This window comes from Bombina bombina, chromosome 3 (genome assembly GCF_027579735.1).
Source record: "Bombina bombina isolate aBomBom1 chromosome 3, aBomBom1.pri, whole genome shotgun sequence".
Lineage (NCBI taxonomy): Eukaryota > Metazoa > Chordata > Amphibia > Anura > Bombinatoridae > Bombina > Bombina bombina.
In genome coordinates this window covers 817310086-817322805 of record NC_069501.1, presented here as the reverse complement: position 1 = coordinate 817322805, position 12720 = coordinate 817310086, and the positions used below count along the sequence as shown (strand labels likewise).

The 12720-nt window shown below is 36.8% G+C and overlaps 1 protein-coding gene across 1 annotated transcript in view; it reads right to left on the bottom strand.

Annotated features, from left to right (window-relative positions):
* The window catches only part of PCID2 (PCI domain containing 2), a 47027-nt gene that overhangs the window by 17423 nt on the left and 16884 nt on the right, over positions 1-12720 (bottom strand). Inside the window, exons 5-6 of the mRNA XM_053707766.1 lie at positions 7838-7903; positions 4192-4233 (exon numbers count right to left, since the gene is read on the bottom strand). Coding sequence (XP_053563741.1) covers positions 4192-4233; positions 7838-7903 — 108 coding nt within the window. The remainder of the gene's footprint in view (positions 1-4191; positions 4234-7837; positions 7904-12720) is intronic.

The window sequence follows — 12720 nt, the reverse complement described above, 5'->3', positions numbered from 1 at the left end:
GAATAAAGCTTTAATTCAGCAATATTGTATGATGCTGCTCATTAATGTTAAGATACTTTGGGCTATGCAGTGACCACTAGAGCTTCTGCATATCCTGCTAACTAATGGGCAAGTGCTTTGTTTGGATTGAGGAAATAGCGCTGCCATCTAGTGCTCTTGAAAATGGACAACATTCTTGCAAAACTACCGGCATATAGTGCTCCAGGAATGGGCAGGCTCCAGAGCTTACATCCCTGCTTTTCAACAAAAAATACAGCGAGAACAAAGATAAACAGATAATAGTAAATTAGAAAAGTGTTTAAAAATCACATAGTCTACTGAATCATGAAAGAACATTTTTGGGTTTCATATCCCATTAGGCCATGCATGTCAGCTATTTCTGAATGAAGGGGATGCCACAGAAGCTTTGACAATGGAGTGATAGCAAATATGCGTATTTTGGGCAAGTTTTTCTCTGAAATTCCAGGTAGTGAAGGGGTTAAAAGAACAGGAAAGCCAAAATCAATTTTCATGATTTAGATACAGCATGCAAATAAAACAAAAACAAAACAACCTTTGCAACTTACTTCTAATATCAAATTTGCTTCTTTCTCTTGGTAGCCTTTAAAGGGGCAGTCTACACCAGAAATTGTATTGGTTACAAAGACAGATAATCCCTTTATTACCCATCCCCCGGTTTTGCATTACCTTGTATCTAAGCCTCTGCAGACTGCCCCCTTATTGCAGTTATTTTGGCAGACTTGCATTTTATCCAATCAGTGTTGACTCATAAATAACTACAAAAGGAGTGAGGACAATGTTATCTATATGACACACATGAACTAGTGCTGTCTAGCTGTGAAAAACTGTCAAAATGCACTGAGATAAGGAGGTTGCCTTTAAGGGTTTAGAAATTAGCATATGAGCCTACATAGGTTTAGCTTTCAACAAAGAAGAGAACAAAGCAAATTTGATGATAAAAGTAAATTGGAAAGTTTAAAATTGCATGCCCTACCTGAATCATGAAAGTTTAATTTTGACTAGACTGTCCCTTTAAGAGTAAACGTAGGTAGGTATACCGGAAGGAGTTCAGGAGCATGTGCATGTCTTTAGCACTCTATTGGCTAGATTTAGAGTTTGGCGTTAGCCATCAAAACCAGCGTTAGAGTCTCCTAACGCTGGTTTTGGGCTACCGCTGGTATTTAGAGTCGTGTAGGTAAGGGTCTAACGCTCACTTTGCAGCCGCGACTTTTCCATACCGCAGATCCCCCTACGCCATTTGCGTATCCTATCTTTTCAATGGGATCTTTCTAACGCCGGTATTTAGAGTCTTGGGTGAAGTGAGCGTTAGAAATCTAACGACAAAACTCCAGCCGCAGAAAAAAGTCAGGAGTTAAGAGCTTTATGGGCTAACGCCGGTTCATAAAGCGGCAGAAGTGATCCTCCAAGGGGCAGTGAAGAAGTCTTCCATCCGATGAAGTCATCATCCAGGCGGCGCTGAAGAAGTCTTCCATCCGGCGATGTCATCTTCCAAGCGGCGCTGAAGAAGTCTTCCATCCGGGCGATGTCATCTTCCAAGCGGGGTCTTCAATCTTCTTCTTCAGGATCCATCTTCATTCCGCCGACGCGGAACATCCTTCTACCCCGACAGACTACCGACGAATGAAGGCTCCTTTAAGGGACGTCATCCAAGATGGCGTCCCTCGAATTCCGATTGGCTGATAGGATTCTATCAGCCAATCGGAATTAAGGTAGGAAAAATCTGATTGGCTGATTGAATCAGCCAATCAGATTCAAGTTCAATCCGATTGGCTGATCCAATCAGATTGAGCTTGCATTCTATTGGCTGTCCCTTAAAGGAGCATTCATTCATCGGTAGTCCGTCGGGGAAGAAGGATGTTCCGCGTCGGCGGAATGAAGATGGATCCTGAAGAAGATTGAAGACCCCGCTTGGAAGATGACATCGCCCAGATGGAAGACTTCTTCAGCGCCGCTTGGAAGATGACATCGCCCAGATGGAAGACTTCTTCAGCGCCGCTTGGAAGATGACATCGCCCGGATGGAAGACTTCTTCAGCGCCGCCTGGATGATGACTTCATCGGATGGAAGACTTCTTCAGCGCCCCTTGGAGGATCACTTCTGCCGCTCCGGATCTCCTCTTCGGTTCCATCAGTGGGTCGGTTGGCTGAAGACAACTCAAGGTAGGATGATCTTCAGGGGGGTAGTGTTAGGTTTTTTTAAGGGGGGTTTGGGTTAGATTAGGGGTATGTGGGTGGTGGGTTTTAATGTTGGGGGGGTTGTATTTTTCTTTTACAGGCAAAAGAGCAGTTTTCTTTGGGGCATGCCCCGCAAAAGGCCCTTTTAAGGACTGGTAAGGTAAAAGAGCTTTGAACTTTTTTAATTTAGAATAGGGTAGGGCATTTTTTTTATTTTGGGGGGCTTTGTTATTTTATTAGGGGGCTTAGATTAGGTGTAATTAGCTTAAAATTGTTGTAATATTTTTTAAATGTTTGTAACTTATTTTTTTTATTTTTTGTAACAGCTTTTTTTATTTTTTGTACTTTAGTTAGTTTATGTAATTGTATTTAATTGTAGTTATTTGTAGTTAATTTATTTAATTAATTTAATGATAGTGTAGTGTTAGGTTTAATTGTAACTTAGGTTAGGATTTATTTTACAGGTAATTTTGTATTTATTTTAGCTAGGTAGTTATTAAATAGTTAATAACTATTTAATAACTATTCTAACTAGCTAAAATAAATACAAAGTTACCTGTAAAATAAATATAAATCCTAAAATAGCTACAATGTAATTATTAATTACATTGTAGCTATCTTAGGGTTTATTTTACAGGTAAATATTTAGTTTTAAATAGGAATAATTTATTAAAGTATAGTGTAGTGTTAGGTGTAATTGTAACTTAGGTTAGTTTTTATTTTACAGGTCAATTTCAATTTATTTTAGCAAGGTAGCTATTAAATAGTTAATAACTATTTAATAGCTATTGTACCTAGTTAAAATAAATTGAAATTTGCCTGTAAAATAAAAATAAATCCTAAAATAGCTACAATATAATTATAATTTATATTGTAGCTATATTAGGGTTTATTTTACAGGTAAGTATTTAGCTTTAAATAGGAATAATTTATTTAATAAGAGTTAATTTAGTTAGATTAAAATTATATTTAATTTAGGGGGGTGTTAGTGTTAAGATTAGACTTAGCTTTAGGGGTTAATACATTTATTATAGTAGCGGTGAGGTCCGGTCGGCAGATTAGGGGTTAATACTTGAAGTTAGGTGGCGGCGATGTTAGGGAGGGCAGATTAGGGGTTAATACTATTTATTATAGGGTTATTGAGGCGGGAGTGAGGCGGATTAGGGGTTAATACATTTATTATAGTAGCGGTGAGGTCCGGTCGGCAGATTAGGGGTTAATAATTGTAGGTAGGTGGAGGCGACGTTGGGGGCAGCAGATTAGGGGTACATAGGGATAACGTAGGTTGCGGCACTGTACGGAGCCAGATTAGGGGTTAAAAAAAATATGCAGGTGTCAGCGATAGCGGGGGCGGCAGATTAGGGGTTAATAAGTGTAAGGTTAGGGGTGTTTAGACTCGGGGTACATGTTAGGGTGTTAGGTGCAGACTTAGGAAGTGTTTCCCCATAGGAAACAATGGGGCTGCGTTAGGAGCTGAACGCTGCTTTTTTGCAGGTGTTAGGTTTTTTTTCAGCTCAAACTGCCCCATTGTTTTCTATGGGGGAATCGTTTTTGAAGCTGGCCGCGTCCGTAAGCACCGCTGGTATTGAGAGTTGCAGTGGCGGTAAATATCCTCTACGCTCCCTTTTTGGAGCCTAACGCAGCCCTTTTGTGAACTCTAAATACCAGCGGTATTTAAAAGGTGCGGGGGAAAAAAGCCAGCGTTAGATACGCGGGTCGTTACCGACAAAACTCTAAATCTAGCCGTATGGTAGCAATGTTTGCCATAATGTTTTTATCGATGTTATAAACGGTTTCAAACACTTCTTTTATATATATATATATATATATATATATATATATATATATATATATATATATATATATATATATATATATATATATATATATATATATATATATATATATATATACACACACACACACACACATACATATATATATATATATATATATATACACACATACATACACACATAGTAAATATAATACTTACCAATTTTCCTCTTTCAGAGACTGGAAAATTCTTAAAAAGGATGTTATATTTGTTAAGAAAATATGCTTTAAAGTGTCATTGTAACATTAATGTTCACAAAATGTTAGAAAAAACCTAAGGTCACAATAACTTAGTTCTATGCCTTGGAGTTGCAATAGAGGGCCAACCCATACTTAAGTACATGTGGGAGATATCTTAAAAATAAAAATCATGCATCAGGAAAATCCCTAGGGTTTTTTTGACATACAGAATATCATCTAACTAATTAAAACATGTTCACCTCATTTATGAAAGTACATGGTATTTATAGATAGATCAGGGTCCAAGCGTTTTGGGAGAATTTGTTAAACGTTTTGCTATGCATCTGTTTTTGAACAATCATCAAACATACAGTGGGGCCCATTTATAATGTCTGATGGGAAAGTTTCCAGATACACAACCTGTCTGCCCGTTTTCACAACGATCTGGCAGTAAACAGATCCGCCTCCTGCTTTCACATGACCTTTTTTCTCTCAGCAGTTTTGGTTCTTAGCTTAAGTGGGATATTAAAGTGAGGGGGGGAAGCCGTGATTGGAGGATGACCGATCCGTCATTTCTGACGTATGAAGAGGCTTGCGACGACCGTGGGAAATCGCTGGAGCAGCTGTCAAGATTAAAAAGGTAAGTATTTTCACAACACAAGTGAAATGTAAATTTTGATGAATTAAAGTGCCCCTGTTTTTAATTGGATTTTTAAAAAACGGCACTTTATCATCTAAATTTACCTTCACTCTAAGATAACATGAAACATAGAAAATGCATAAATGAAAATAAATGAAAACATGCTATTAGATTTATCAAAATGAAGACTTTTTTTTATGTTGCACTGTATTGTTAGCAGTAATATACACTACTAGAGAGCATCAGCAGACAGTGTTAATTTTGACGGAAAGTTTCAATTTAGTCTTAGTTTTAGTCTTTTGACTAAAATGCCATTTTAGTTTTAGTCGTATTTTAGTCATCTGAATTGTTTTAGTTTTAGTCTAGTTTTAGTCGACAATCTCCAGTAGATTTTAGTTGACTAAAATCTAAGGGGTGTAGTTAAAGTGTAATGCATTATTTAAACAATATAAAAACTTTAACAGTTCTCTGTTAATAATTAAAACAAGTATCAAGTAACTCAACACAACAAAAAGTTTCTGCAGCTAGCACAGGCACAGCATAACTTAAACCCATATTCATAGGTTATGCTTATTTCTATAGGAAGAATCAATTGATTGTTCACAGATTCGAAAAATTTTCGGCTACGATATTAGCACTGCTCTAGAACTTCCAAACTCATTATATACTCCTGGAGTAAAGGTTTATTAACCTGATTTTATTTATGGTATTAAGGTTTAAACATGCAATACAGATTTAACAAATTTAACTGTTGTGGTATATAACATGTCTTTATTTTTCTTAAAATTTAATAAAATTAAGTTTCGTAAATTTTACAAAAGAGCAGTAATTGGATATGGATTGATTATAACACCTTGCATAAAATGTTTTTTTTGTCAGCAAATTTTGATTTAGTTTTAGTCATAGTCTTTTGACTAAAATGTAATTTTGATTTAGTTTTAGTCATAGTCTTTTGACTAAAATGTAATTTTGATTTAGTTTTAGTCATAGTCTTTTGACTAAAATGCCATTTTAGTTTTAGTCGTATTTTAGTCATTAGAATTTCTTTAGTTTGATAGTCATTTTAGTCTAGTTTTAGTCGACAAAATTAACACTGCATGGAGATAATTATTGATGTCACTACTAATACCTGTTATGAGTATCATACACTTTGCCAGTTTCACAAGGATCATCCAACATATCTACTCAAGTGTTTGCCTATATCCTCTTGCATTTCCGTAGCATATATTTATCTGGACATAAACTTGAATGTGAAAAATTATTAAAGTGAAGGTAAACTTTGGTTAATGAAAGCCCGTTTTTAAAAAAATACTATTAGAAACAGGGGCACTTTCATTCATCAAAGTTTACAAAGCAGCAGTTTTGTTAAAAAAAATTACCTTTTTTCCTTTTCACAGCCAGAGCAGCTTCCCCCACCTAGAGATCCTCTATTCACACGTCAGCAATGACTAATCCAGCTTCCTCCAATCACAGCTTTCCCCCCAGGGTAGTCATTGACTGAGGCCATGCTGTGATTGGAGGAAGCAGGATTAGTCATTGCCGACGTGTGAATAGAGGGGAAAAAAAAAGGTAATTTTTTTAACAAAACGGCTGCTTTGTAAACTTTGATGAATGAAAGTGCCCCTGTTTTTAATAGTATTTTTAAAAAACTGGCTTTTATTCACCAAAGTTTACCTTCACTTTAATCACTTTGACACTATAAAATGCTTAATTATGCATTGTAAAAAATTTACAATATATTTTTATAGTTTTTTTCTTGTTTTCTGTAAATTGTGGGTTGTCCCATTCTGAGAACTAATAGGGGAGGCGGGGAATAACCTCAATGCTATGCTATTAAAATATTTATAGGGTCAGATTAAAAGTGGCACGCTAATGATAGTGTGGGTCGATAAAATTCCATAGTAAAGCACGTTTACCAGAGAAGGGTTACTGTGCCCGACACTGCTCTAGCACAAACTATACTTTCAATGGGTATTGCGACCATGCTAACTTGTGATAGTAATACAAACAGAAAGAGAAGCAGTCTGTCAGGAATGAAGAACAGCTCAGTGGCTTGTTATATGGCCTGGTTACCACCTGGGAGTAGCTTCTTTTTGTCCAATTGTGCTTTTCACAGAGGAAAACTTTCCTGAAGTATATTAGTCTGATCCTGCCTAGTAAGGTCAGTCCAGCGCCAAAATACCAGGAAATTCTCCTCTGAACAAGGGAAATGGCAACCCTAAACAATAGTTTCGTCCTCCTTTGGGCCTCGTCAGTGAGGTGCAGCCATATCCCTCTAAGCACATTGGGCAAGGAGTCCACGTCTGGTTTCCCCCATTGCCCTTAGGGAGACTTTCCCTAGGGTCATAATAATAACTTGTGATAGCAAGTTGATAGTTATAGTCTGCACCAGGGGAACCCTTAGCATTTGCGGGCCCTGGGCAAGACAAATTTGCAGAAAGGAACTATATTGTAATGAATAAGCATCAAATTGAGGACAGGTTTAATCTGGTACCTTTATTCCACACTGATGCAAGAAATGAACTGAAAGATGGTGCACTACAATAAAGTATGTATGTGACCAAAATCACCTGAGGCAGCTATATAACCAATGGTTTGTGTTTGAGCATATGTGCATGTGTGTGAGAGCATGTTTATATGTGAGTGCATGAACATGTATGACCATGTGTACATGTGAGCATATTTATTTGTGTGTGGAAGAGCATGTGTATGGTTGAGTGTGTGTATGTGGTGCCTGTTGGAGACACTGGGTGGGGTTACATTTGAGAAGAGTCTAGGTGTCCCATTAACTCAAAACATCAACCGCTGCTGCTGCTTAGAATATCATTTTACTATTGCAAGCATTGCAGTGATAGCTAGTTAAAAATCACACACATACAATGGGTTTCATTTTCAGTCACTAATAAAATATTTATCATACTATTTACACACTAGCCTTGGCATTGCTATGAATAGACTAGACTTAGTAGAACATAAAAAAGGATATTGAACTACGACAGTTTGACACTTATATGCTTCAACAAAGTCATGGTTAGCAACAGCGTAGGTGCACCTGGAGAAAGAAAATAAACATTACATGCTGAACTGATAAACAATATAGCTGTAAGATGAAGTTTCTAGTATTGTCTACGGAATATTTTGTCAGCCGGGCGGCATTATGAAGTAGTCGGATGGGGGCAGAGTAATACTTGCTATCCAAAGCACAAAATAATTGCATAATTTAAACACAAATTTATGTAATGATTTAGCTAATTTTACCTTAATATTGGCTTACATTTTAGCCGGGTGGTGCACCTATTAAATAAGCTCTGGGGAGAACACTGAGTTTCTTTAATCATACAGGGGACATGAGAGGAGTGCGCAGCAGATGTAACTGTAGGCTACGTGCAAGTACATCTATTCCAACACATGCTCACGGTGATGGTTCTGTCAAGTTTGACCTCATCAACAGCACTCTAAACACACACACACACACACACACACACACACACACACACACACACACACACAAAGATGTGGATGCATGAGGCCTCTTGTTATACTGCAAAAGGTTTGTGTACACAATAAAAGTTGTCACAAACAGCAATAACTTTAAAAAAAATAAAATACATTTTTGCAAACACATCCTATATCAGTAATGATGAGGATAATATTCATTCATATGTGTGTATATATATTGGAAGTTCACATTTGTTTTACACTGGCTTTAGTCTTCAAATCAACTTTCATTTTAGCTCTACCAATTCCCAATGTTGTGTCAAGGGCAAGTGTTAGACCCCCATCAACATTGCATATAAACTATGAATTATATAGAATAGAGCCATAAGGTCTATATATGTATGATACAAACGAAATCAGACTCCTCTTCCTGTGAAACCTACCAACCAGAACTATATATGTTTTGGAATTTACATGCTATTTGATGTTTAATTGAGAACTTAAATTCTGGCATTAATGTGTGTTTTTTTGCCATTGCTTAAAAATATATATACACATTCATATTCTATATTTATATGATGCATTCATAGGTGCCAAAAAGCCTAGTACCTGTATGTTAGGGTAGAAGAAAAACTAAAGATTAATTCCCTTCCTGTGAAACTTTCAAAAACACTAAACCTGAAGCGACATCCACTAATTGAACAACATATAACACCTGCAAATGATGGAATTATAATGAAAGTTGTTTTGAGGATTAATGACAATGTGTGAATTAATTCTATACACACACACACACACTTCACGGGTTATATGACTATAAATAATAAAGACTTGCTACCTACTGTGCAGATAAAGAAAGCCCGCAAGCAACTTCATTTTTGAAGAAAAACGTCATTCCAATTACTTGTGGGATATTTAACTCCTGGCCAGCAGGAGGAGGCAAAGAGCACCCCAGCAAAGCTGTTAAGTGTAACGTCCCTTACCCATAACCCCCAGTCAGTCATTCTCTTTGCCTCTGTCAGTGGAGGATGAGCGAAGTTGGTGTCTGAAGAAATCAAGATTTTAATCCTTTAATGGATATTTTTCCCTGCAAGCAAGGATTGGGGCTATGCTGTGTCCATGTCAATCTCTTAAGTAAGAGTAATGGTGGCTATTAGCAGTTAGAATGTGGCGAGGTTGCCTTTGCTTTATTTTTAACATTATTGCTACCCCTTCATAGAAAGCCAGGGTTGGTTATTCAGTTCTTTCTGGTTTCTTCAGGTCCCTGTCAGCGACCAGATGAGGCTGACACACTTGGAGCTGCTGTGACTGCTCAACAGCAGAAGACCCTGGAGGGTAAGTCCTTTTATATTTATTTCTACAGGAAAAAAATATCATGGGAAAGGAGCTGGTCGGGGACCTGCTTCCCTCACAAAGGGTCCCCTTTTTATACATATCTTATAGTTAGGATATGTTGCGGCTGAGCAATAATACTGGTCTACAGCTGGTGTGAGGGATATTATGCTGCTGCCTTTACCTATTAAGGGGTCAGTTTTCATTGTAAGACCCAGGCTGTATGGTACCTGTGTAACTTAAAGGGACAGTCTACACCAGAATTTTTATTGTTTTAAAAGATAGATAATCCCTTTATTACCCATTTCCCAGTTTTGCATAACCAACACAGTTATAATAATATACTTTTAACCTCTGTGATTATCTTGTATCTAAGCCTCTGCAAACTGCCCCTTTTTTCAGTTCTTTTGACAGACTTGCAGTCTAGCCAATCAATGCCTGCTCCCAGATTACTTCACGTGCACGAGCACAGTGTTATCTATATGAAGTACGTGAACTAACACCCTCTAGTGGTGAAAAACTGTTAAAATGCATTCTGAAAGAGGTGGGCTTCAAGGTCTAAGAAATTAGCATATGAACCTCCTAGGTTAAGCTTTCAACTAAGAATACCAAGAGATCAAAGCAAAATTGGTGATAAAAGTAAATTGGAAAATTGTTTAAAATTACATGCTCTATCTGAATCATGAAAGTTTAGACTGTCCCTTTAATGAGTTACGGTTTTAAGGCTTTTTTACTTCTATCCCTGCATGGTCCGTTTTATTCAGGAACTTGAAAGTATAAGGTGGAGTGGGCTCTCCTTATTTGGGGCGGATCAGAGAAAATGTATTTTATTTATTCTCAGTAGCGTTGGGACTATTATGGTAGTTATGGTTATAACGGAGCATCTACAATCTAGCTCCTTTTTTCTTCCATGTTCCTCATTTGTAATCTACGTTGTATGTGTTTATCTTATGGAGTCAATCACAATGTGCGCCTTTTTGTCTCTCTGCGGCGGCTTCTCAGTTAATATGAGCATACCGCCGACTGGTTTAGTGTGTCTCGTTTTCTGTATGTTTGTAGGCGATCACAATGCGCACCATTCTCACAGATTAGTTAGTGCATTCTTTCTCGTAGAAGCGTATCCTCCAGCTAGAGAAGAGGTAGATGCTAGCTATATATCTGATTATCCTTCACATATAGGAGGTTTATATTCATTAATGATTTATTAGCCAGTATGAGCTTCTTAGTGTTTTTAGTAATCGCACCTTTAGCTCTGAACGGTTTTTTATTATTTGCGCCCCCATTTTTTATCTGTGCAATTTACCTCAAGTTACAGATAAGGAGTTTCTTTTATGGAAACTCCGGTGGGTGCTCTCATGAGAATTTTACAGAGATTTAGACTGTAGTGTTGCTTTTGGCATTTAGGTTCTTTATATGTAGTGTTGTTTTCTACATGTTAGCAATGAATGCTGAATTTATTTTTATTCAGATTCTGTGTTTTTTTTTACTGGAACCATGTCTCTCTGTGTAGGTGTCATAGCCTGCATGATTGTCTATAAATGTGTGATTTTATTTTGCCTAGTAGGCATTCAAATGTTAATGCCCTTTTAGCTGTACCGTAAAGCTTCTCCATTTTTAAGAAGTTTTTTTAAAGTATTTTCAGGGATTTCCTAATATTTACTGCCATCTTGTGGCAGTTTATGGTAATTTATGTGCTGCAGATATTTTTGAATTATTTTATTGAAAAGAATAAGTCATTTGGTTATCCCTTCAGATTACTTCTGTTTTTTTCAAGATCGCCTGTTTGTCATTATAGCTCAGGAACGGGACAATTCGGGGATCCTTTTTCTCCGTCCCCTGTTTTCACTTAAAAAAAAAAAAAGTTTTCCTGTTGCTGACTGTGCTTCCTTTGTGGCGCAACGTGCTTAAAGGGACAGTCAAGGCCAAAAAAAACTTTTATTTTTCAAATAGGGCATGTAATTTTAAACAACTTTCCAATTTACTTTTATCAACAATTTTGCTTTGTTCTCTTGATATTCTAGTTGAGAGCAAACCTAGGAAGGCTCATATGACAATTTCTAAGCCCTTGAAGGCCGCCTCTAATCACATGCTTTTGTATTTGCTTTTCACAACAGGGGAGAGTAGTTCAGGTAAACCATATAGATAGCATTGTGATCACACCCGTGGGTTGTGGCAGACACTGCACTAATTGGCTAAAATGCAAGTCAATAGATAATAACTAAAAGTCATGTGATTAGGGGCGGTCAGGAGATGCTTAGATACAGTAAAAAGTGTATTAATATAACTGTGTTGGTTATGCAAAACTGGGGAATGGGTAATAAAGGGATTATCTATCTTTTTAAACAACAAAAATTCTGGTGTTGACTGTCCCTTTAAGGTAGAACCACTGTGGTTCAGTGGTAATCGCCTTGGCTAGAAACATATCTTTTAGTATATCACAAGGGTTCGATCTTAACATTTAAATCTCCCCTATAGTTAAGGGAACATCTATCCCCCTTGAGGATAGTTCTTTTTCAAGGATCCTATGGATCAAGAATCCTACTTAACCCCTTAATGACCAGACCATTTTTCAATTTTCTTACCCTTAATGACAAAGGCTATTTTTACATTTCTGCTGTGTTTGTGTTTAGCTGTAATTTTCCTCTTACACATTTACTGTACCCACACATATTATATACCGTTTTTCTCGCCATTAAATGGACTTTCTAAAGATACCATTATTTTCATCATATCTTATAATTTCCTATAAAAAAAATATAAAATATGAGGAAAAAATTGAAAAAAACACACTTTTTCTAACTTTGACCCCCAAAATCTGTTACACATCTAAAATCACCAAAAAAACATATGCTAAATAGTTTCTAAATTTTGTCCTGAGTTTAGAAATACCCAATGTTTACATGTTCTTTGCTTTTTTTGCAATTTATAGGGCCATAAATACAAGTAGCACTTTGCTATTTCCAAACCCCTTTTTTTCAAAATTAGCGCTAGTTACATTGGAACCCTGATATCTGTCAGGAAAACCTGAATATCCCTTGACATGTATATATTTTTTTTTAGAAGACAACCCAAAGTATTGATCTAGGCCCATTTTGGTAT